Source organism: Cryptotermes secundus, unplaced genomic scaffold (genome assembly GCF_002891405.2).
Source record: "Cryptotermes secundus unplaced genomic scaffold, Csec_1.0 scaffold15, whole genome shotgun sequence".
Taxonomy (NCBI): Eukaryota; Metazoa; Arthropoda; class Insecta; order Blattodea; family Kalotermitidae; genus Cryptotermes; species Cryptotermes secundus.
Genome location: NW_019721514.1, coordinates 582,539 through 608,027, shown reverse-complemented (window position 1 = coordinate 608,027; position 25,489 = coordinate 582,539). Strand labels below are relative to the sequence as shown.

The 25,489-nt window shown below is 38.5% G+C and overlaps 1 protein-coding gene across 1 annotated transcript in view; it reads right to left on the bottom strand.

The window, feature by feature from the left end:
* Positions 1–253: 253 nt before the first annotated feature.
* The window catches only part of LOC111875402 (protein Gawky), a 76,870-nt gene continuing 51,634 nt past the window's right edge, over positions 254–25,489 (bottom strand). Inside the window, exons 20-26 of the mRNA XM_023871628.2 lie at positions 24,650–24,820; positions 22,815–22,999; positions 20,507–20,672; positions 20,139–20,377; positions 17,641–17,995; positions 15,620–15,739; positions 254–14,223 (exon numbers count right to left, since the gene is read on the bottom strand). Of these exons, the coding sequence (XP_023727396.1) occupies positions 13,852–14,223; positions 15,620–15,739; positions 17,641–17,995; positions 20,139–20,377; positions 20,507–20,672; positions 22,815–22,999; positions 24,650–24,820 (1,608 nt within the window). The 3' untranslated portion in view covers positions 254–13,851. The remainder of the gene's footprint in view (positions 14,224–15,619; positions 15,740–17,640; positions 17,996–20,138; positions 20,378–20,506; positions 20,673–22,814; positions 23,000–24,649; positions 24,821–25,489) is intronic.

The following is a 25,489-nucleotide window of genomic DNA, read 5'->3' as shown; positions in this document are numbered from 1 at the left end:
TGGGAAATGCAGACAGCTGCTCATAACCCTCACCTAACAAGCCTTACTTTCCACAAAATTTCCAGCCATCCCAAGATTATAGTATCTGCAAACATTTTTGCCCATGTTATAAGATATGTACAAACAGAAGAGGATTACTATCAGGCTGTAAGAGTATTTAAAAAAAATTGAAGACAGGGAGGCCCCAGAACCATATGGACCCCAACACTGCCTTAAAATGGCCATGGTATTACAACTGATTTCACAACAGGGAGACACTGAGGACAACCTTTATTGAATGTATACTGGTCTTTTACATTAAGGATGGTATAAATAAATGGTTTAAAAGCACTTGCTAATCGACCACAATAGATGCAATGTACAATAGTGAAAACAAGAATATTTTGAAGACAAAAAACCATGTAATATGTATTTTCATTCTTAATATTAAAAAAAAATCATTTTATCACCATTATCATTTTGGCTTACCAACCCTGGTCCCCTAAACTCTTATTCGAACTCCCAAAATAAACTTCACTGTTTTATTTCCTCAATGGAAGTTTACAGCTATGATTCAGAATATACAGTAACAAATACTATTGCCAACATACCTCATCTTCCTGCAGCAGTTATAGGAATAGCTCCACAAACTAAGCAACAAAACACAACCATGTTTGTAACTTTTTTTACAGAATACTGACATTATTAATCTGCTTGTCCACCATGGAGCATTAAAAAAAGGAACCTTTGATTGTTTTTGTCAAGATACTTTACCACCATCATTGTTCTACATCACCTCACTCCTCAGTACAACCCAAAATTCTCCAACAAACGAATATACCATCAGAATGACAAACTCCATCATGTACCAAAGTATTTCCTTTCCTGGGGTGAAGGGGGAGGGTAGTTTTGTCTTATATTTTGTATAGGCACAACATGTTTCTCTGACCTCTTTTTATTACAGATAAAGGTCAGCCATGATAAAAGACAAACAGCCAAGGAATTGTTGCCACTGACAGGCCTGAATTAAGTACAGGGATCATGGCAAGCAGCTTTCTGTGACATCACTACAAGAAATAATCTGTTCTACAGTTACACATAAACATAAACTGAGTATTAATGCAGACAGAACAGTCAAAATGACACATCACTTGTTAACACAGAAAACTATGGGTATGACTAGTTCCATGGAACAGTGTTTCATGAGTAGATCCTACATGCTTTTAGCATGGTAGCTCAATCAATGCACTTGCATGACAGATGTCTACCACTTGGTGACAAAAGCTTGCATGTCTCAGACCTTACAATGGTTTAATGTAACTCTCACATAATTTGTACATTCATTGCTTTCCAAAGCCTTACACCGACAGATGTTCACAATGACACATCCAAATAGATTAACCTATGAATTCTGCTGCATGAGTGCCACTTTCCTAGCCATTCAGCCACACCAGGAGGTAGTCATTTCATGAACACTGCTACCAACTATGACCAACTTCCTGTTTTTTATTATAATGTTCACATTACAGTCACTTCCCAGTTGACATGGTAGATGCATTTTTTAAACATAACATGAATCAAGAGCCAATTTTCTGTATAAAAGAAAACGGGGGTTCCATACACAGGCCAAGCCAACTTGGAGATTACACACAATGATTCATATACATTTTTTTGCTTAGTTATTTTATTTCAGATTTTGTATCATCTCAGTCCACAGCCATATACAGGCAACCTGTTTTTGATCGCAAAATTGTGTGAAGTAGAATTTAATCACATAAACTAAAAAGTGCTGCATATCCTTCAGTACTTTTACACCAAAACCACATAAAATGAGAAGTGACTGTACATAATATAAACTGAAATTAATGGCCAAAATTCAGAAGAACAGAATATTAGCATACCAAAACCTGTAGCAAATTGTGCAAGTTAACTAGTAATTGCTCAGTCCAAAGATTCTATAGAAAGACTTCTCTTTGACAGTTCAAGGAATAAGATGAAATTCCAATTTAGTTTCCTTCCCTTACATAAAATAAGTCACACCTTTATTCAAATTACCTCTTACAGTATTATTCTCTGTAAAAATATAAAAAGAACGCAATTTACTGCACTCAAGATTAGTACATCCAGATTGTGGTCTTCTGCACTCAAAGTCAACACCAAACATCTTAGAGGAATACGCTGCCTCCCCAGAACACAGACATTCACTTCGATGGCTACACAGTAAGAGAGCCCAGAAGACCACAATATGAACACTCACCATCATGAAAACCTTCTAACTTATAGATATGTTCAGTTAAAATGTCAGTAATTTATGGAAAATGAATGCTTCTATTCCTCTTAATCTTCATGTTCAGATATGTTCCTCTCACACAGTTGTTACACTGTGCTGCATACAACTATTTCTTGTGAATCTGAGCTTCTTGCATTTCAGTATGTATGTCAGACAAATCTCAAAAAGAAAGTTTCAATAGTGAAAGGCAGAAAAGTGGTATTGTCATCTTGTGAGCAAACATGGACAAACTGCAGCATAAATATTCTGAAACAGTGATTCTGTCATCTCATGTTTCATTAAGATATGTCCAGTGATAATACAATCACAGAATCACACAAGTATTCTCCAATTGTAAGATGTGTATAAAAGTTGCAATTTAAAAGCCATTTAACTTGTATGTTAAAATTAAGTACAATTTGTAATTCTATCCTGTATGTAGAAATCGAAGTTCTACAGTAGAAGCAACAATTCCATGGTTACTGGCACAGCAAGCATTTGCCAATTAAAACAGTAACTTTCCATGTGATTAACATCAAGGAAAAAAAAGAAAAACACTTCTAGTCAACTTAATGTAAATGTTTTGTTCACCCTGCATTAAGTGCGAACTCTTGATGTGAGAAACCAAAAAGACACACACCAGTTAGGCCTCGTCAAGTTGTATTTAGCATATGTTACTTCATATCCATGATGATGATGATATTATACTGTGCTGTGGTCATGCCAACTGTCCATACAACAATCATGAGATTACATACAATTATTCATCATTATATAAATTGTGGAACACAGAGTGGATTCAGAAATGTGTGATGTTTATTGTTTTGTTTTCTTTTTGCATTTGTTCAAAACATTGTACCTCTAGTACTAGTCTATATTGGGATAATACACACAATGTACACCATTCTACATAATTTGCATATATGTATAATTTTTACTTATATTCTCTTGCTATCCCCCCCCATTAACAAGAAGCCCACAATATTACACAGTACTTAATGCTGTACTACTACTGAAATAAAAAGTACCACTGTCAAACTCAATGCTTTTGGGTATTACACACACCTCCGGAAATAAAAACTGAAATGCTTCCCCTTAAACAGATCACATGAAAGCTTTACATTACCCTGAGCAACATGTTGACTCATAAGGGAATTATACTGTCCAAACTCGGAGATAAAAAAACTGAATCAATGACAATGGAACTTATCCATAAGCAACTCAAAATGTAATGAAAAATCAACTGGAATCCCGATTTTTCATGACCAGCAAACATTTATACTGAAACAAACACTGCAACAAAGAACTCAGTGACATGGAGTCTTGCATGGTTTATATTAGTTTCACCTCATATATTAATTACTGCTATTTCTACATCAAAAACACAACATCAGAAATATCTATACTTTATATTTAGTAATACACCATACTTATAAGCCGACAGAATTAGTATGTTGATATTACTACAATGAATACAAATACATAATAATATTATGCAACAGCAGGGGAAATTCCGTATCAGGGATATCAGCAGAGAGGTCCAGAACCACTGTACAAAATTTGATGCCGTCTATTGCCCCTATATACTAAATGTCCCGGCTATCACCCAGACAACAAGTTATGTTTTGAACACAGTTTGACCTATGAGCAAATACTTAGAATATGAACATAATGTGGGAGGAAGGGGTTAAAATCCACACTACATATTGGGTATCTTGCCTGATACATCATGCAATCCAAATGCTATTGCAATGACATTTTGCAGCACTACAAACCACAGAGCAAGGACTTCCACTACAAGCAATGCTATGAAAGATATGAAACATCACAACAGTCGCCATAAATTTTGGAATCTGTACTGACATGGAAAGAAGCTGTCAGAGGTCAGTCTGCTATGGTAAATTTTCATTTCATTATGATACAATTAAATTCCAATACTGCTATGTTTTCATAAGAAATACTAAAGGTTAAGTCTGGAAACTGGAATTACAATATATAAAAAATGGTATTTACTTTATATCCAAACATAAATAAAAATAATAATAGTAATAATGGAATAGTACACTAATACGATTGTCAGAGATGTTAAATTTGCATAGCTCCAAAAAAAATATATTTATATATATATTATATACTAAAATGGTAAAATCTCTCCCAGCTACATTATGGGCAGAGTGCAACACATAATATATATCTTTTTTAAAAATTAAAACATTTTTAAATACAACATGTTATGTGACATAACTACAAAATAAAAGTGTTTGGCACTTGAAAACGCATAAAGGTGCGTTTCAGAAAACACGGCCACAAGAGTGTGACCCTGTGATGACCTACACAGAGGAAATTTTGATTTTTGAGATTCCTAGAATTTGTTTTCAACTAAATGCCCAACTGTATCTGTCTTAAAAGAGTGGGAGGGGGAAGTAACACTGCATAATAAGAAAACAAAAGAAAGCTCATATCAGCATCAATATCTAAACAATAAGGAATAACAACATTGAAACCCCACTGGAAAAATGAGGAACTTACCCATGACACAGAATATAATTAATAATATTGATAAAAGAAACAATGAATTGACAGCACCAATAGCTTACAAGTTGTTCTACATCTACAAAGCGCTTCAATAGGTAATATTGTGTGTATATTACATGGAAGTGTGTATACACTCCTACTTGATTGGAGTCTCTTTGACAAAGTGCTAAACAAAAGTGAGATAGTCCTAAATACTGATCCCTACAAATTCAGATGACAGAGTGCAGCACAAATCAGAGGAAGAAGCCACACCTTGCAATGCCCACTTTGCAGGGCAAGTCCCCCCCTCAGCAATATCAATGTATGATGTGCTACATTCTCGAATAGCTCCTTCAGATCACGGGGAGCACCTAACTCATAATTATGACGTGTCACCAGCCAGACGCCGCTACTATGCACTTTAAATTATCAGAAGATACATTGCTCAATAAGGGCTTCACACAGAACTGGCGAGTAATGAAATTTCTTCAAACAATTGAACAGGTTAGACCAGCAGTCTATATAAATTTGCAAAATCATGTTAAACTGGAAGACAATTTGAAACTTGAGGGATCTGTAGTTCTCACACCATTGGTTATGAAGAGTTCATCTTCTGGGATGTAACACTGTGTAGCATGGTGAAAGTCCACAGGTTAATGTTTCAGAGGAACATACCACCTTCATTTTCAGGGCTGCAGAATAATCCAAGCAACCAACATGAAGCAGACAGCAAGCACAGCAAATCACCTGTAGAAAACCTGAGTTTATGCAAAAATAAGGGAAACTGTAAGCCAACATTTAAGTTCCCAATGGCTCTGAGTAACTGGGTGATCCGACAGCAGACAAGAGAAGTGTAACCAGTGTGAGCCCTGAAAATTTGTTCTCTGCTCACCATACCTGCACCTCTGGCTCTTTTCAGAATTCTACCTATTGACTCTCATCTCCTGTTGGTTCACCCTACTGTTCTGCTAGTGGCAATGACAATAGACATTTTCTTTAAGGTTCCTGCCTACTTATACATAAAATTCCCAATTTTCCACAAGCAACTTACTCTTTGTGCTGCTTGTCTAATTTATACTTCAGCCCAGAAGATGGAGGTGTTACGTCCCTCTGAAATGTCAGTCAACTTTCACTGAACTATATGGTGTTATTTCCTAAAAGACGGAACTCTTCGATCTGCTATTCAAGTGCAATGCTAAAGCAAAAAAATGTGAATCCACCTCTATAAACAAGATGGGTCACCAAGTTGATAAGTTTCACAGAACATAAAATCTTATGACATACAATACTGCTCTATGCAATATCTTTCAACATACCCACAGCCAAAAATTATTTTGAAAATCCAAATCGGGCCTGCACAAATTTCTAGTGGGTTTCCATACGTACTTGGAGGACAGCAGGCGACTGACCAGATTGTTGATGTGTGCCATAATAATAAGTTCTCTCCCCTAACAACACCGAACAAGAAAAATAATATCTTTTCTACAAAAGCCTAACACAGAAAAATAATTCACTTTGGCAACAATAAACTGTGTAACAACACATGACAGAAACTAAATTTCATTCAAGTAGAATTAAATAATTATCAGAGCTAAATCAAAGCTATACGATAGAAGGAACATGTAATGAACAACACAGTCAGCATGTATTGCAGGTTGAGGCTGCCAAATATCTAGCAAAAACAATCTTTTGTACTTGGCAGGCAGGAGAGCTGTGATGATGTCTTTAAAAATAAAATAAATTTGGGATGCATTATTCTGACATTAATTGCGATTTGGTTTACATTACAGTAGAATGTTTATTTTAAAAAAGAACGATTCTATAATTATGTCTCAGGTACATTACCCATCACCCACATGATTTTTTTCCTAACCCACATGAACTCTTAATGCTGGCAGACAATTGGTGCAATGGCTTATCACATGGGAAGGTCTTACATCAATAAGCACCATACACTAGACCTACATCTTCACAAAACTCTACACAGATATTTTTCTATTATGTTTCATTTGTTACAAAATACAGTTATTATTGAAAAGGGGCTGTCATTAGCAAACCATGATGGTTACGTACATTTGATAAATGCTTATTTAGAGGTGTAACTTGGCTACATAATGTCACATAATGCATTTTATTTAAATCTGAAATATCTGGGGGGAAAAAAAATTCACAACCAATATTTCTTTTATTATGAATGTTTTGTTAAGCCTGCACTTAAAAAAAGCATAATTCTAGGCAAGATGTTACAGATTTAAATCAAATACATCACAGTTCAAAATCACAAAATGGAAAGTTACAAGGCATTCCTGGATATTACTCTTATATACAGTGTTTAATAACATTACTGCGTCTGGCACACAATGTTACGTCATATATGTTAAGATGACTTCGTTCTACCTTGTATTCTTTTTGCTTATTCAAATATGTCCAATCATATGTCCACTGGTGTTTTAGAATAGCATCCTATAGTTCTCACTCTGCTTTGTGACCTCTGAACACATTTTTATGAAGTACTACAGTACATGTTTTGGAGCTGCTGCTGCTGAGCCCCTAAATCCATCACATATATATTTTAAGCGTAAAAAGCAAACGAGACATTCCGCACATCTCCAACAGAAGACTGCATTTGATCTCACTGTCTCACATCTGAAATAATCTCATTACCAGACTTGGCTAGAGAGCCACTAGAATACTTTTCGTCTTGGCGATTTGGTGTGATATGTTAAATTACTAGTCTTTTTCCTGATGGCAAGCTTCTTGTCTCCACCCAATTAAATTTCTGCTGTAACAGAATTCCAAGGGTAGGATATCTCGTTTTGGCCATTTTCAAGCAAAATCAACAGGCGTTTGCCGTTGTCTTTAAGTCTGAAATCGGTAACACAGTTTTCAGTACTAAGTAGTGACTGGTAAAGTACTGATAAACTTAAAAGTGGTAGTTACAATACTCAAGTTTCATTGAATTAAACCATGTAAGGAAATTAATATTAGGGCTGACATGTAATACACTGTCACAGGAAACCAAATTAAATACAGTGCTTCTCTGTTCCAAAATTGAGGCACATAACTGACAACTTGTCATCCAACTGGCCCTGACTAGCACAATCAAAAAGGCTCTTGCACTTTTCCCTGAGGTCTCACATGAACCGCATTTTCGTATTTTTATTTTTAGGATAACCAATCAAGTAGCTATGCAATATTGAAATCTGGATGGACATGGTCAAGAGAAGTAATGTGTCATGACTTTTTAAGGCCACACTGTAGCACTGAAATCGAGACCTCACCCAGCGGAATGTCACAGGTTTTGTACAGGGACTTGAAACACAAATGGGACATATAATGTAACTCCCTCACCCCCACCCTTTTCAACCCCTCCAAACCATATTTCCTATCACCCGTAAGGCACAGTTCTGTTTCAACCATGGCAAAGAATACTTTTTCTACCCATCTGTTACTAATTCCTCATTCCATATTCTCTTTAATGTCTTCGGAAACAAGAAAAGGAACAATTAAATATCACTCAACACTGTTTTTTACAGAGAGTAATGGGAATTCAAGCTGCAATGCAGGGGGTCCATCAGTGCTCCAGACGTGGAGCTTTTCCAGAAAGAGAAAACACTGCTCAAGACAAAGTTCCATTCCAAGCAAGTGTCAACCGGTGTCTCTAATCATCAAACTCCAAGCACCGATACCAAGTTCAACTTCTTACAAATATTCTATTCTGGAGTAAATGGTGATTTCTATACACAAGTTCAGTCAATGAGCAATAATTTCACAGCTACATTACTGTTCACAATTTCTATACAGATCCACACCAAAAATATACGTAACTTAATAATTAACAATATACAGTTTTGTTTTGTGGAATCAAGTGACTTCATTCTATAACAAGGGCACAAAATAGAATGACAAAACTGTGAAAGGGAGAGAAAAACATAATAAATAAAACAATTACATAATTTCCTACACACTCATAAATTCACAGTGATATTTCCCCACACAAAGTCAGACAAAGCAATGGAACATATTTACAAGCACCTTCACCTGAGAATTGAACATCGGCAGTTAGAATGAAGCTTCCTACATCACATTGCACTAACCCTGCTCTAATTCAAACTGAAATCAAAGGAATATCATGCACTCTCACTCACATACACGAAGGCACTTGATTTTAGTAATGTCAAAACCATCACTCCATGTGTACATTTTGACTGGGGGGGGGGGATAGAAAAACCAGTAAACATGGTAAAATAACTTAATTTGTGCTCTTAACTCACAACCCCTTTAGAAGCATGGGACATCTTTCCTTTCCAGTACACTTAAAATATACTGTTTCAAATTGAGAAAAATTTTAAAGTGGAAGAAACTTTCAAGTGTCATTCTCTAGTGACAAGATCTGAATGACTTTTAATATTCAAAGTCATAATCCATTTCGTTTTACCTTGTTAAGCCTATCTTTGGTATAAACACAATATGAACTAAACTAACAACCTCCAGTCTTCTTGTTAATGCAGTGTGTTCGTGCCACTACCAACTTAACAATATCAAATCACTATGCCGTTCAGAAAAACAGTACTGCCAATGTCAACATTACAGTAACAAACAAGGATACACATCTTGAACTGCAGAAACAATGCAGTTCTTGTTCAATGACACAAAACCGGAATGGCAGTGGCCGTACACGGTTCCTACATACCATTAACAATTACAAACATTTTCAACAATTTCATCTGCATGACCATTCATTTGCAGGACTGGCATGTAACTGCTGTGCTTAAATGATTGGTCGAGCATTCAACTCACTAACACTACACATTGTTATATATTAACTGGTACACATTTCTACAAACACAACACATTTCATACTAATATGATGATATAGTGCTGCTCACCATCATGATGCATTAAAAAAATGTTACTTATATACTTCTATCTCATAATATAAAATCCGACTATATATATATATATACACATCCTGACTTAGTGTTCACGTTTAAGTTTTTATACCAATCAAACCATGCAAGAATCCAAAATAAAAACTTTAAACTCTCAAGTACATTATTACAGTTATCCCAAACCACAATTTTAAAAACTGTTCAAGAGAGATATATTAGGAAAGAACGTATGAGTACGTACGTATGTACGCATGTGCAAATATACATGCATACACTTTGTAGCCTATATGGAGATAATGCTATGTTGATGTGCATTTTGGATTTTGTATTGCCCCAGGAACTTACTGGGACAAGGCGCTCATGTTTGTAACCTCAGTTTTGAGCTATCGATTTTGTATTGCCCCAGGAACTTACTGGGACAAGACTCTCATGTTTGTAACCTCAGTTCTGAGCTATCGATTTTGTATTGCCCCAGGAACTTACTGGGACAAGACGCTCATGTTTGTAACCTCAGTTTTGAGCTATCAATTTTAGTACTTGTACACAACGTATATAAAAAAAAAATCTGAAGTAACAGAACATGTCACAAAAGTAGGAAACATCCCATTCATGTATCATGAAGAGAATTAGACCTGCCAACTGTGAGAATCAAAACTTCCTTCCTCTAAGTAAGTAATGTGTCGATTATAAATACTTGTAATGTTGGCAGACTGACAGCAGCATTCAGTTTGGCGTAACTATGGTTCATTTAAAAGAACTGCGGGGCAGAGTCAGCAGTAATAATAAACATGAACAGAAGTAACGCTAATAACTGAAAAACAAGAATAAACTTTGCATGTATGGATAAGGGAAACCTTTCCTACAAAATACCACCCAAACAATTACCCACTATATCACAAAAACTATCTGTACAGTTAAGATGAACCTAATTTTTAAAACCCACTAAACCCAGCTATCCTCAAGAAATCAGCATTAATTTTACATTTAACAGAGTAATGCACAATTTCATTTGGAAGGCTCTTTTTTTAAACACACCCACACATATATGCAAAAAGCCAACACAATAACTCTAATATAACATTTGTTTAAGTTAAGGATACTTGTGATTAATCTGGTTATTATAAGTTAATAATAATAATATACATTATTCTTTTAAGATCACTGGAAGAAATATCATAAACCCTATTAAGGCTGGCCAACACATCTAACAACCTTCAGCATTTAGGGATTTCATTTTCTTTTAAATCTAAAATTGTGGAGCACAAATGATTTGGTCAATACAGCATCCTCACACACCCACACACCTGTTATTAGTAATACATGCCTACCAACTATGCAAATAGAGAGTTCTTTCCAACTTTTTATCTAACATTTTGGCAGACTTTAATCTTTATTTTGTTCTATACACACCTTCTCACTTTTTGTATGTCATAAGAATATTACTTCAACTTTTTTTAAAAAAGTTATTTCAAATTTGTCATTTAATTTAATTATTATCAATCATATTTAGACAATTGATATGGCTCATATTCAACTACAATATTCTATCTCTTTTTTTTATTTTAAATATGTTTTTGTAACACATTCTCTCTTCTTGATCATAAAAAAAGAACACATCTGCATGTTAATACACATACACACACAAGTGGCACTTTCATTTTCATCATAAAATACTGGAAAGTAAGGAAAATATTAACATGTTATAACTTGACACAGCTGATGTTCCACCAGGAAGTCAATGGTTTCTATTTCCATATCGTTTCATTGGGATCTCCTATGTCTACATCTGGTTTGACTTCAGAGAGATTACAAAGCTGAGCCACTACACCACTGCAGAGTTTATATCAACAACTTTCATTATCATTCATTTTTCAAAATAATGAACACTATTTAATTTTGTCCACACATAAAAAGACATAGATGTAAGACAGACTTTCTTGAACAATTCATATTAACTGCATCACAAGACCGCATATATATATATATATGTGTGTATATATACAATATGTTTGGTCACAGAGGTATTTTCCAAGAGACAAATTCCATTCGAAAAATGATATCTCAGCCATACACCCTCAATCCACTTGCACACTACAATTAAAAAGCAAACAAGGCAAGGATGGACTGGATTTTTTAATATATCAATCAGGAAAACCCTCCTGCTCTCTAAGCCAACTCGGTAAAATGTCACCAAAAACCCGAGCAAAATGCGAGAGAGAGGTTTTTCTGTCGAGAGACCCCCCCCCACAAAAAAACTTGACTTGAACACTTGTACTCTTCTTTCTTAAAAAAAAAAAGTATTATATGTAATAGATATATATATATGTACTTGTTAATATATAGCTATATATATTTCTTTATCATTGAAAAACAGCCAGGAAAGTTATGTACGTATCACTGATCCACTCTTCCTACGTGACCTTCCAATGTTCAACTTCATTACCATCCAAAAAGAAAAAGAACGCCCCTGCCCACCCCAAAAAAACACACACACATTCATCTTATTAAACACAGTTCACAAAAATTGACACGTTTGCACAGGTTACTTATAGATAATTATATATCACATTTATTTAAGGATGCAGCAATAACTCATTGATGTGTGTGTTGTGTATATGTAATCTTGTGTCAACTACATTTTTCTTAGGAGAATGCACTTTGTTGTATTTTTTTTTACCATTTTAATTTTTTCACTTATTACCTAAATACCTTATTTAAAACTTTACAAACTATTGACTTAACTTAGCCTTAAAAACTAGATAAAACCTATTTTGTGTTCATTTTATCATTTGGTACACGATTGGCTGAGAAGGAAAAGTACAAACGCAAGAGTTAAGCACAAAACCTACATCCCATTTACCACGATTCTAATACACATTATCATTATTAGACTTACATATACTACAATTGGCATTTAAAAAGAATGATCCTAGAATCATCATCAAATGTTTGGAACCATTTTTGTTACCAACCCTGCTTCAATGTTACAACTTGTCCCCCCCCCAAGAGCAGCAGGTCTGGTGGCTAATTGGCTTACACTCTGCACCAGTTTCACTTTCATGAGGAGAGAGCTATTTTATACTGGAGAGAAAAAATCTGAGTTTCTGCATATCATATTTTAAAATAAAAACAAAGCCACTGGGAAGTCACAGCACAGTTGAAAATACAATATGTTTTGTTCCTCTTCTACTGCAAAGTATTACTTGAGACTCCATTTTGGCCGGCAGGGATGCAAGCTCTTGAGTTTCACCCAACTCCATCATGGTATCTCTCCAACTCCATACCTCTCTCTCTCCTTCTCTCTTCTCATCCTGTTTTTGTTTATTATTGTTGATTTTCGTGATGCATTGTGATACGATGGAAGTGAGTTATAATGAAAATATCCTTTGATTTCTAAATTATTAAATACAAATTGAACACGTTACTTTTTGGACATCAGATACTTCATATATCTACTTTACAATATATTGTGTTACTCAATACTCGACGTGCAGTCTGATTTAGTTTTAAGAAATACTAAAAAATGCCTTGCTCTTCCCAAGTTCCTTTAATTATTAAATGACATAATTAAAACAGGAAAAAGCAGCCATTTTTACATAGGAAGTTGAGATCACAGGTGCGGAGATATACCCTCTCGCACACTAGACGAGAGACTGTCACAAATATTCCAAAACTTTGCTTTGGATTGGTATTCTTTCTGACATAGCCCATGGTTTGTAAGAAGTCTGACAGGCTTTGTGATTTGCCACTTGAAAACTGTCGTTTATCCTGGAGTAAGTTTCTGTTCAATATATTTGCATTAACTGCCTCTCTTCCGTTCTTCTTCACAAATTTGAACACAAACATTCATATTTTACAAATGAAAAGTACCCGTTTAGTACAGCAAAGCACATTACCTTCTTTACTTTATTCAGACTTACTTACTCACCTCCTGCTATGATTACTGTTATGTTCCAAGACAAAACAGCAACAGAACTGAGCAGTTGCATTCTGTGTCTGTAACTGCCATATTGCACTTTCTATGTGTGCCTATCTAATGCCTTAGGTACTATTTAGTATAATGACACCATAGCTATCGAGCTCCATAGCCTAATCCCCTGACACAATCACATACAATGAGTTTTGACTCACAAAATGGCAACATCTTTAGGTACTTTGTATTATACTGGTGTTTGCAAGTCTCCTACCATACCTGCTTTACATGGACTCACCCCCAAGGAGGTCCCCTGGTAGGAAGGAGTTAAGAGAGGAAGGGGTGGCACGGTGCTGGTCTCCGCTGGTGTCCAGTGGGGCTGCACCCCACAATGAGCTAGATGATGGGTTAGGGTTCCACAACTGACTGCCACCTGGTGCCCAAGTGTCAGATGACGGAGTTCCCTTGGAAGCACCAGTAGGACCTACAGATGGGTTGGAAGCACCACGCATCCAACCAGCAGTTGAGCCACTAGGGGGCTGTTGCTGAGCTCCATGACCCAAGTGCTGGAGAATCAAATGTACATCGCTGTCTCCTGGAGACTCAGCAAAGATGGTTGTGTTACCCAGTACACAGTTGTTCAGTGCACCCTGAGCCTGGAAGAAATTTCAATCCAGACACAACTTAACACAAAAAAGAAATGGACTCGAAATGGCATCTCCTATTTAGTTCTCTACATAATGCTGCAGATATACAGCACAAACAAAGCACTAGAAGATGTGGATCAGACCCATATTAAGTGAGCAATGATTAAGAGAGGACTAATATTAAGTGATCATTAAGATAAATAGTACTTCTCAAAAAAAGTATGGATAATAAAGAGTACTTACTCTGTAAACAGAGATACGCCTGAAGAACACTCTTAATGAAAATGTTTCCGTGTAAAACAAAATGTGAAGTGACAAGTATTGGTTACAATTACACATTTAATTCTCTTCAGTAACAAAAGCGTTTGGAGTAATACCTATGATCACTGCATCTAGATGCAAAACACTACAGGGCATCAGCAGGATTGGATGCTTTAACATTGTGCAGCTGTAGAAGGGTAAATTGTATGTGCATGAGCTCTTTCATTATGCATATTTCAGTAATCATGGTGAAAAGGTTCATGAATTAATAATGGAGAGGATTTTTAAAATAAAATCTGATGTCTCAAGGTACAGAAGAATTCCAAAGGGGGATCAGATTTTGGAGTGAATTATTTGTATGTTCATGAAACTTCGAGCATTGTTTGCAGGGTATGCTAGGTTCATGCAACACACAACCCTGAAGGAGTGAGGATGCGGTGCAACAAAATCACTCCTGCTCAGATGTGCAACAGTAGCTGACCCTGGAAATTTCTCAAATAATGCTGTCAGACAAATTTTATTCATGGATCTAAGTTACTATCCTTAAAAATATTCAAATTATTCAACACATACACAGACCAAGATGAAATGGCAACTATCCTTTCTACAACACCTCGATACCAGTGTACTATGAGTGACGACACCCACAACAGTTCAGTCAATAAATCAATGGTAATCTGTTGCTGGCAAATAATATGAAAATTACTTGTGCATTACCTGCCAAGAATTCAAGGGGAAGTCCCATCGTTTATTACATACGTTTCTGTACTATTAACTTCCTCTGCTCACTTTGGTATTCCATTCCAGTCCTACATATTACCGAACAATACATCAAAGACATTGTTTAATGCCATCCCCCATGAATATCATATAAAAATGTTCAATCTAAAACTGTATACTTTATACAGTATATAGCACTTCATATAACCATATCAAAATATTATCAGTACTCACACAATACACTACTTATTCAGAATCTGCTACAAAATTTATAACAATGCAACACATCAGCACTTGACAATTCATGGTTACCCAAAATCGCAATAGTCACAGTTTCAGAGCATGCATGCGCATAGTTTTACAACTGACGTCTCAGAGACTGAGGAGGAAATATTTATGCGTGCAAAAGCCTACAGACAAGTACCTTGTTGGCTTCCTCGCGGCTGGAGTACTTGGCAAGTGCAATGCTGTGATTCAGGTACAAGTGGAAGCTCTGCAGCGGACCATGCTGCATACACAGAGTCTTGAGAGTTGACCCATCAATCTGAAAACAGAGAGAACAAAACATTTGTAACTCACCTTGTTTCTCCCTTGGACCATTTCACACACTCAACTACACCCATTCTACGTCACTAAATAACAGCATGATTATGGATTATGTCGCCTATTTCAGAGAAATATTCTGGCATCCATCTGGAGGCAGGATTCAAACCAATTACATTTTGAGGAATTATAACATTTATCAGAGCCAGGATATCTGAGTTGATACAGTTAACAAGCTACAGGGTGAAGAGCCAGGTATGATTTGCAGCAGGGGCAAGAGCTTTCTTTTCCATAGCATCCAGACTCGACTGTGAGGACCACCCAGCCTCCTACACAACATGTACCAGGGGTTCTTTCAACAGGGGTAAAGAGGCACAGGTATGAAGCTGACCACTCACTTCCATCTAGCACTAAGGTCAAGAATGGTGGAGCTATACCTCCATTCCCCCCATGTCCTCATGCCACAGAAGAAACAACTTTCCTTTTACCATAACATTTTTCAGTGATATAGTGCATTTCCACATGAACCAAATTTTTCTACCCTCGAAGGCTTCTGAAATCATTCACCCTGAGGCTATTCCTATGAACAAGCATTCCCTAAATCAATGGGTAAGTAAACCACCAAAAGAGAGGTTTGTTTGATCAAAGGAGAGTGTTAAATGTAAAGGCAATTAATGACTNTCAACTGCTCTGAAGATGGAGGCGCTACGTTCCTCCTAAACGTCGGCCAAAACGAAGAATACACCGTGCCTAAACCCAGAAGACGACTTTCTTCATTGTCATCGCCGTGAAAACCTCAAAACTTACAATGACTACACTGTTCACCAACTTGGCAACAAGTGGGCCAGCAGGCCAGGTGAAGGGAATATTACATATTCCATATGGTTAAACATTTCAAATTAATGATGGTAATAAACTCAGAAAGCAAAAATGTAATGTCTGCTAGCTCTGACACATAATTCCTACGTGGAATAATGTAAACTTTTTCGTTTATATTGTAACTACAGGAAGTGTGTACAGAAACGCCAAGTTCATTAGGGTCCTGCATACACAGCTCACTCCTAATTATCTGAATGAAGACCATCTGTTTTTCTCTCTCTGAATCTGTTTTTAGGTCTGTAATGCTGCAAAGCATCTATGGCTATACAAATTATGTCTGCGTGGTCTGTCCAACCGTAAGCATGAAACAACTTGGGAACTGCTGAACAAATGTACTTCTTTTGGACTTCATCCATCATCTGGTATGTAAAAGGCAAAAGACCACGATGTTTCAGAGATAGATCCAGTCTCCGAAACGTCGTGGTTTTTTTTCTTTTACATACCAGACGATGGATGAAGTCAAAAATAAGCCAAAAGTACAGTATATACCATCGTCAGAATCATTTCAAGACAATGCTGAACAAATTTTCACAAAATACGATAATGGTGAACTTCATAAAAATTTAAGATATTTCGGTTTTAATTTAGAACAGGAAATTCTAACAAACCATTTTATATGCATTTTTTAGCATTTAAGTGTAACTTGCTAAGTATTTATTGCGGTGAAAAATGATTCAAACGGAAGTTACAGTGAAAAATGTAGTATATATTTCTGGTTCAATACACCTTCTTCCTAGGTCTTGCAGTTCATGTGACAAACTGGAATCTGTATGTATATTTCCACTCCATATCTACGACTATCCCTGCCTTTTGATTATTCACGTATCTCCTTTATTAGAATGCGTAGAGGGAGTACATGGCATATAACAAACAATTACATGGTCTCAAATGTAGACTTTCACAACTGAAACAAGGGACACTAACTACTGAATTATCACACATTTCCCTACACTACACATCTTGGAGCAGTGATTAATGGGAGAAGAGAACAATGTGTGATTATAGCCATATGATGCCTCTTACCTGTGGGGTGAGATTCTTGAGCAGGAGCCAGGTGGACCCCCAGGTGGCTGCAGCAGAACCCTGGATGCCCCATGAGGTTGATCGGCCACCTCCCCCTGTTACAGTGGCAGCTGCGCCGCTGTTGCCACCTCCAGATCCTGCAGCACTGCCCCAACCGTTGCTACTATTTCCACCACCACTTACACCTCCACTGTTACCACCAGTGCCAGCATTTCCAGGTGCGTTCTTGTTCGAAAGTCCAGGAGGTGGTCCTCGGGATTTGCCCATTGGAGCACCCCAAAGCTCACTAGTTACCACAGTTGGAGGGGGTGCCTCACCCCATGTGCCCTTTGAACCACCCAACTTGCCAAGTGGACTAAGCAACAAGCAATAATATGAATACTAATGATGTGAATGTGAAATACAAGTTTATTTAAAAATTACTATTTGACCATTTAAATGTATGGACCTGAAAAATGTGGACGGACAAATAAAGACATTTGTAAGTAACAGGAGCTGAGATGTGGTTCTTAGAAGGACTGAAGGAAAAACCAAGAGGGACAAAACAATAAACAAAAGAATTAAAAGAAAAAGTAAAGATACCTCTGTCCATAAAGTTCCAAGTCTGGGTATGTAAAAAATATAAAATTCAACTTATTAAATAATGGTTCCTGCCCCCCCTCAAAGTAGTCCTCCTCCGCAGTCAATACAATTGCTAGCATTTTAGAAAGTCCTGGAAGCAGCTGGTGAATGCCTCTTTCAGAATGGCTGTAAGCTGTCGCAGCTGCTTCAAGTGCCTCTACATTCTCATTCTGCCCCCTTTCAGCATCTTGGAAAAAAAAAAAAAAAAAATCGCATGGAGAGGGGTCAGGGAACTATGGGGGATGCTGAAGCACAATAACGTTGAGTTTAGCAAGACATCTGTTGACACTTAGAGCCATATCTGGCCTCTCATTGTTATGCAACAAAGTCCACTGTCAAGAAGATAATATCAAAGCAGCTCACGCATATGCCTGGGTGCGGAGATGTAAAATTCTTGGTTGACAGTTTGCCCTTGCGGAAAGAATTCGTCATGAACAATACCCTTGGCATAAAAAAACTATTATCATAGTCTTTATTTTCGATGGCTGCCACCTCACATTCTTTGACACTGGAGAACCCGTTGACCGCCATTTGGCACTGCGATGCTTCGTCTGAGGGTCATACTGGAAACATGATTCATCCTCGGCAATGACACTGTTGACAAACGTGGAATCGTTCTGCGCATTGTGTAACAAATCAGCACAAACTGAAGCTTGCACCTTCTTTTGATCCTGAGTGAGCGTGTGTTGGAATAGCCTGACGTTGAGTTTTTGTTCACTGAAGTCCTCTCGCAGAATTTTGTGGCAGGTCAACTTACTGATATTCAGGGCATCAGCTAACATGCACACTGTTAACAGTACGGTCTTCCCATACTATGCCTCTGATGTGAACCTGTCTTCATTCCAGGAACTTGAACGCTGGCCTGATCTTGTCTCGTCCTCTACCAACACCCTGCCCGACACGAATCACCTGTGCCACTCAAACACTCGCGCCCGAGATAAAACATCGCCATAGGCATCATGCAAAAAGCTGCAATGTCAACGTGGCTGTCTTGCCCAGTGTCACATAAAATTTGATGTCAACTTGCTGTTCAAATTGAACATTCACTCTTCCACAGCACAAATCCGCAACTGACAATTGACATGGGTTTTCTGCCGTGCCATGCCGGCTAGCGGAGGTCAAGAGAACTAATGTCAATAACACGGGCAAGCCGTAAAATGTCACCTATTTTGAACACGTTTTCCTAGAATTTCCAACATTTACCTAAGCAAAGATATTACAACAGTCTTGGAACTTTATGGACAAAGGATTACAAATAAACACGCCAAACAAGGAGATGGTAGGGCAGGTTTTGAACATTAAAATCAAGGTGAAAATACCAAGACCAAAATAAACACAGCAACAACAGGTTAGGAAAAGTCACAGAGGTAAACATGGGGGCAAACTGAGGAGATGCTTTGGGAAGACAAGAGATACAAAGAGAAGCTTTGTTGCTAGGCAACCCACATAAATGTGTAAACAATGAAGACAAAAGAAATGGTGTGCATACTGAATGTCTATTTCTTAATATGGCAATAAAATTTCAGTAGTCAGGCAATGTAATAATAATAATAATAATAAAAGTCCTGATAATTACACCTGCTGTTGTTGTCACATGATGATGATGATGATGATTAGGAGCATGAGACCAAGTCTCTTCATTTTGTGGTCTCAAATGGGCCTAATGCACCAGCCTTAAGTGATGGAAAAGTATGACATTGGTAGAAAGATGACTGGCACACAGAAATCTCAAAGTAACTGGGGAAATAACCACACCCATGCCACTGTCCATAAATCCTGCACTGATAGCTCCAGAGATGAAACCCTGGCCTCTGTGATGGAAGTCAATAACTATCCCACTACAGCACATGAGATACTAAAATCCAGACAGTGTTTACCTTGTGAATGAAGAAGGCGTGGAGACAGGAGGATTGAAGGTCCACGTTGATGATGACAATGTCGGCAGACTCAATGGAGGAATTGTGGTATCAACTGCAGAGCTAACAGTTGGTGACGTCTTACTGCCACTAGCATTGAATATTTCAGTGTCCTTAATCGTGACCAGAGATAAAGGAGAACGAACAACTGATCCGGGTGTGATGCTGGGGTCATCTTCCACACTCTTGATTTGAGTCCCCTGAAACATGAAATCAGAAATGCAAACAAGATCTATATATGGAAAAATTTTCCCCTCTTCATTATTTATATAAACTTGCTGACATGTACCACGTGCACATGTAAATGCCTCAACTGACAAAACAATTACCTTCCAAGGTTTTCCAGGTTCAAATTCAGGAACAAGATCTGTGAAGGCAGCTGAACTAGACTGTGTGGTCACTGGCCAGGAATCTTTGTTATCGGGCTGACCTGCGCCATCATTGCTGGGTTCTGGCCATCCATCCGAATTTGAGCGACTCACAGTTGACCATGTACTATGTGATTAGAGAAAGGAAGCAACTGACTTCTCATCTTACAACAGCAGCCACAAAAATGTATTTAAAACAAGTTTCCCTTCAAAGTCCTTAAACTATACACAAGAATAATACCAACGTCGTCACCATGATCACCTTCCAACAGTTACATCAGAATGGGTGCAATGAGTATGACATGCAACATCCATAACAAAACCCACCTCCACCTAATACTAAACTGAGTAGCAGATACAGTGAAACCCTAATTTAATGCACAAGCCTTGTTTTGTGGCAAACAGAACCTCAAATAATTATTAATCTCAGTTAAATGAACATGGTACCTATTCATTTTCACTTAAAAAAAAGTTTTATCATTCTTTGGGACATGCCCCACACTCATTTTCTTCCTCAAGAAATGAAGCTTTCAGCAGAATTGTTACATAATGGCGATGGAGGAATCACAAAACCATTCATGATTTCATCTCGTAATTAAATTCCACCTCCCCGTTCATTGCAAACTTCGTTTTCAATGTCACTCTGAAATCACTCCCAAAAATCTATAACATGAAATGAAATGCAAAAAGAACAAGCAGTAAGTATTTCCTACTGAAAAACAGGATGCACAGAGAATGGACAGACAGGCACACCGCACAACATGATATACAATTAATGACCTTGAAATACATTGGAGTGGCCACATGAGTTGGAACAGACAAAAATATTCCATTCATTGATGAAATGAGCTCCAAAACACTCGTAGAATCAAAGTTTTGTATGTAAAATGGAGGAAAACCCTTCATCAAGAAACATTCACTCAAACATTATACATATGGAACTTTGGCTGGGGTCACCAGATATAGCAGGGGTTCAGTGCATACACATTTATCCACATCCTCCTAAACACACAAGAACCAGCATAAAGCCACTGTAATTTCAAAACAGTTGTGACAGATTTGGCACCCAGATAAATGGTGAAGCTGTCCCTGGCTTTTGTGCACCACACCATTAAGTCATATTGGGGAATGCAGATGTAGCTCCACCACTCTTGACATCAGCACTAGATGGAGGTGAGCTGTCAGCTTCACTCCCAGGGAAAGAGCCCCCCGTGTATCCACTGGACAGGGGGCTAGGTGGGCCGCAGAGCTTGTCTGGACACTGAGAAGAAAACTTGCCAGGAACTGAACCCAGGCCATCCAGCCTCCAGCCCATCACTATTCAGTGATTCAGTATTGAGGGGGTGGGTTTCCCCATGCACCGCAACTGATAGTCTATTGTACATCCCCTTTTTAATTTCTACCGTCTCCATCCCCTACCGATACTGGTGCTCGCTATCAGCCCCTTTCTGCCAGCTAGGTTTCTACCCTCTACTTGGCAATGGTATCTAATAGTTAGTCCCTTTCTGTCAGTGAGGTCATCCCTCCTCTGGCAGTGGTACCTAATACTTCCCCATCTATCGGAGGCATTGGAATACTTCCCCATCTATAGGAGGCATTGGAAACTATTTGGCCTAATTTAGCTCAGAGGCCTTCGAGAGGCATGAGGTTCTTTTGCGTGCCGTAAATCTACAACATGGGACCCACGGCTTAAAGTCCTTCCTGGAGGACTTCTTCCCTGAATTTTTCCGCCCTTAAAAATTCCACAACCTCCGCCGGGTTTGAACCCGCGTACCTTGGCTCATGAGGTGGGAACGTTAACCCTAGACTACGGAGGCCTCTAGCCCATCAATACATTGACTGATATCTCCCAGCTTACAAAATAAATACAGAACCATATAAATTTCAATAAGTTATTATTCTGGCCTACCACCATACTTTCCATTCTTCCCCAAGTACATTTCGCAATAATCCCCTTTACTGATATGCCGCCACACGTTACATTCTCATCTCAAATGCAACAGATGGGGACGACCTTCAAAATGACTCCCTTCTCTAGTTACAGTTTGCAGACACCCCTTCAATGATCAAGACATTAAATTGTGATTTCACTGAAAATGGAATGGAAATTTGTGAACGGTAAAGGCTGAACACTGCACTGCCAAGTGAAGTACAGGTTCTCTCTCACTGCTGTCTGTTAAGCACCAATAATGCCGACTCCAACATCCATATGGACAGAATATTGAAACAAGCCTTGGTTTTATATATGTATATACATGTGCATACTTACGCATCTGTCTGACCCAAACCGAGTGGGTTTATGTTGGGGGAGGAGTGACTCTGAGGCATCGACTGTTTAGTTGTTGTGCCAGGTGCACGGCTGAATTCGTTACTTCCACTGTCTCCTTCCTTGTCACCAATTAACGGAAGCTTCCACTGAGTAAGGCGAGACTGCTGTCCCTGGAATGTGGGTTGCTGCAAAGAAAATTTACAATCCACTGTTAAATTCTGACTACACTGGAACTCTCTACTCTTTAGCGGGCGTTTTGTATCCCTAGCTACATCCCTCTGTGCAATAGCCTCCAGAACCCTACTGAGAGGGCTCAAAGTGCCATCCTGCAAGTTTTGGGTTAGCCAATAAAATTAAAAAAGTAAAGCTATCCCTGTAACGGGCCGTGAAGGCTCATAGGGTTGTGAGACGTTGAGGGTCTCACATTATCTAGACAATCGGCTCAAAGAAGGCGGTACGGTTGTCAGCCTTATGCACTGACCGCGCTTTACTCCCCAGGAAAATTACTGATTTAATTCCTGGTATTCATTTCTGTTAGAGGCTGAGTGAACCCCAGGGCCATAGTGCAGATGGATTAGGTCAATTGAAAAAATCCAATTACCGCATTGGTATTTGAGCCCGCGACCTTCTGACTTGTAGCATAGTGCCTGAACCACTAAGCTACCGCGTCCCCGTTTTAGCCAATTGAAGATATCAAAAACAAATGAGAAAGGTGGCAAGACACTGAAAAGGAAACATTCTGGGAAGAGAGTAGAGACTGGAAAATGTTCGTCTCTCATTTGGTGTATTAAAAAAAAGGGGTGGGGGCAAAGTTATCCATGTTAACAGGCCGTGGAAACCCATAAGGTTGAGAGACCTCAAGGCTCCCACATTTTCTAGACAATCGGCTCACAGTTGGTGGTGAGGTTGTCAGCCTTACATACTGGCTGCCCTTCACCCCCAGGAAGATTCCTCTTACTCATTTCTGTTAGAGGCTGAGTTGAACCCAGAGCCATAGTGCAGACGGAAGCATTAGGTTAATTGAAAAATCCAGTCACTTCATCAGGAATTGAACCCAAAACCTTCTGGCTTGTAACACAGTGCCTCAACTAACTACATTACAGCATGCCCTAAAGGTAAATTTGTCCCCATTCTTAACTAACAAAGCACTACACAACGAAGGTGTAGGAGAGAATGGATGTATAGATCCAAATTTTCTTGACTTTGGCACTAGCTGGAAGTGAGTGCTAAGGTTCATGTCCTGGCCGCTTTACCCCCAGGGGAAAGGGTCCTTGGTACTCATTGGACAGGAGGCCGGGTGGGCCCAAGAGCCAGTCTGGACAACGTGGAGAATACTATTGATCCCACTGGAACTGAAATTCCAACTCCTCAACTGTCCAGTCTGTAGTCAGTCACTATACTGCCTACGCTATCCCAGCTCCTCCTCTCAATCAGTATCATATTGAAATGATGCCTAGAAGAAAATAATGTACTGAATGCAGTATCTGAGGTTCTCACAGCATTGGTTATGAAGAATTCTGTATTCTGGAATACAACACCATGTAGGGTAACACTCTGCTACAATCTTCTGGCCTGAGCAGTCTGCTTGCTGTCTCCTTCATGCTGTTTCTTGATTGGTTATGTATTTAGCCCTGAAGACAAAAGCGACATATTCTTCCAAAACATTGGTTGTGTTTGACTGGACTACATGGTGTTATATACCTGACAACAGAATTCATCAAAGAAAACTGTGTATACCTGTGGCAATCAAACTACTAGAATTACAACAGAATGTGAAACCAAAGTGTGAGAATCTCCCTTGTTTCCCTTTCAGCACTGAAATTAAATCAGAGTACCGGTGGCTCCTTGATGTTCAGTTCTCCAAAATTGGCCTGAATTTGAGTCAGTGGGTCGTGGACGTTGGGCTTGAAGAAGTCTGGCTGTGGGCCCTGAGGTGTCATATGATGTTGCTGTTGCTGCTGTTGTTGCTGCTTGACATATATTGCCTGCTGTGATGCTATTTGGTTCTGTAGGAACGATTAAAGTACAATCAATACAAACCTTTTATCTAATATACATAACATACACTCGACAGATGGAATCGGCAGAGGGAATTAAACAACCAAGAGTATGATGAACTCTTCCCTTACAATAAGCGAACACTAAATTCAAAAGCCACTGTTCAGCGGAGACTGAGATCTACATTACACACACACAAAAACTCCATGGTTTCAGTCAGCATACGAACTATATCGAGCGAGCAACCGCTGCTTGTCGGACTAAACAAAAATTAAATACAGTATGTATGTGTTTTTATATATATATATTGTGACATGTTGCGCAAAGGAGAACCCCCCCCACCAGCAGTGACGTGGTGGGTGAGTCAGCGCTCCCTCCCCCTCCTCCGCATGGTAACGTAACGGTGACGGAACAGGGTTGCAAGAGACGACGGTAGTAACAGCGGTTACTACCTCTAGCGTTGCTAGCAACACAGCGCCAGGCAACAAGGGTACTTATTACGTGGCCGTTTTCTGTATTGTCCGATCGAGGCTACATGAGGGGCAGCGAAGGCTATTCACAGGGAGTCCTGGAGCTACCTACGAGTCAGTCCTCGAGCTACGTTAGTTCCGAGTTAGCCAGCAACCAGTCAGTTGTACTGTGACAGCCGCCGAGCTGTAAAGTAATAGTCGCCGAGT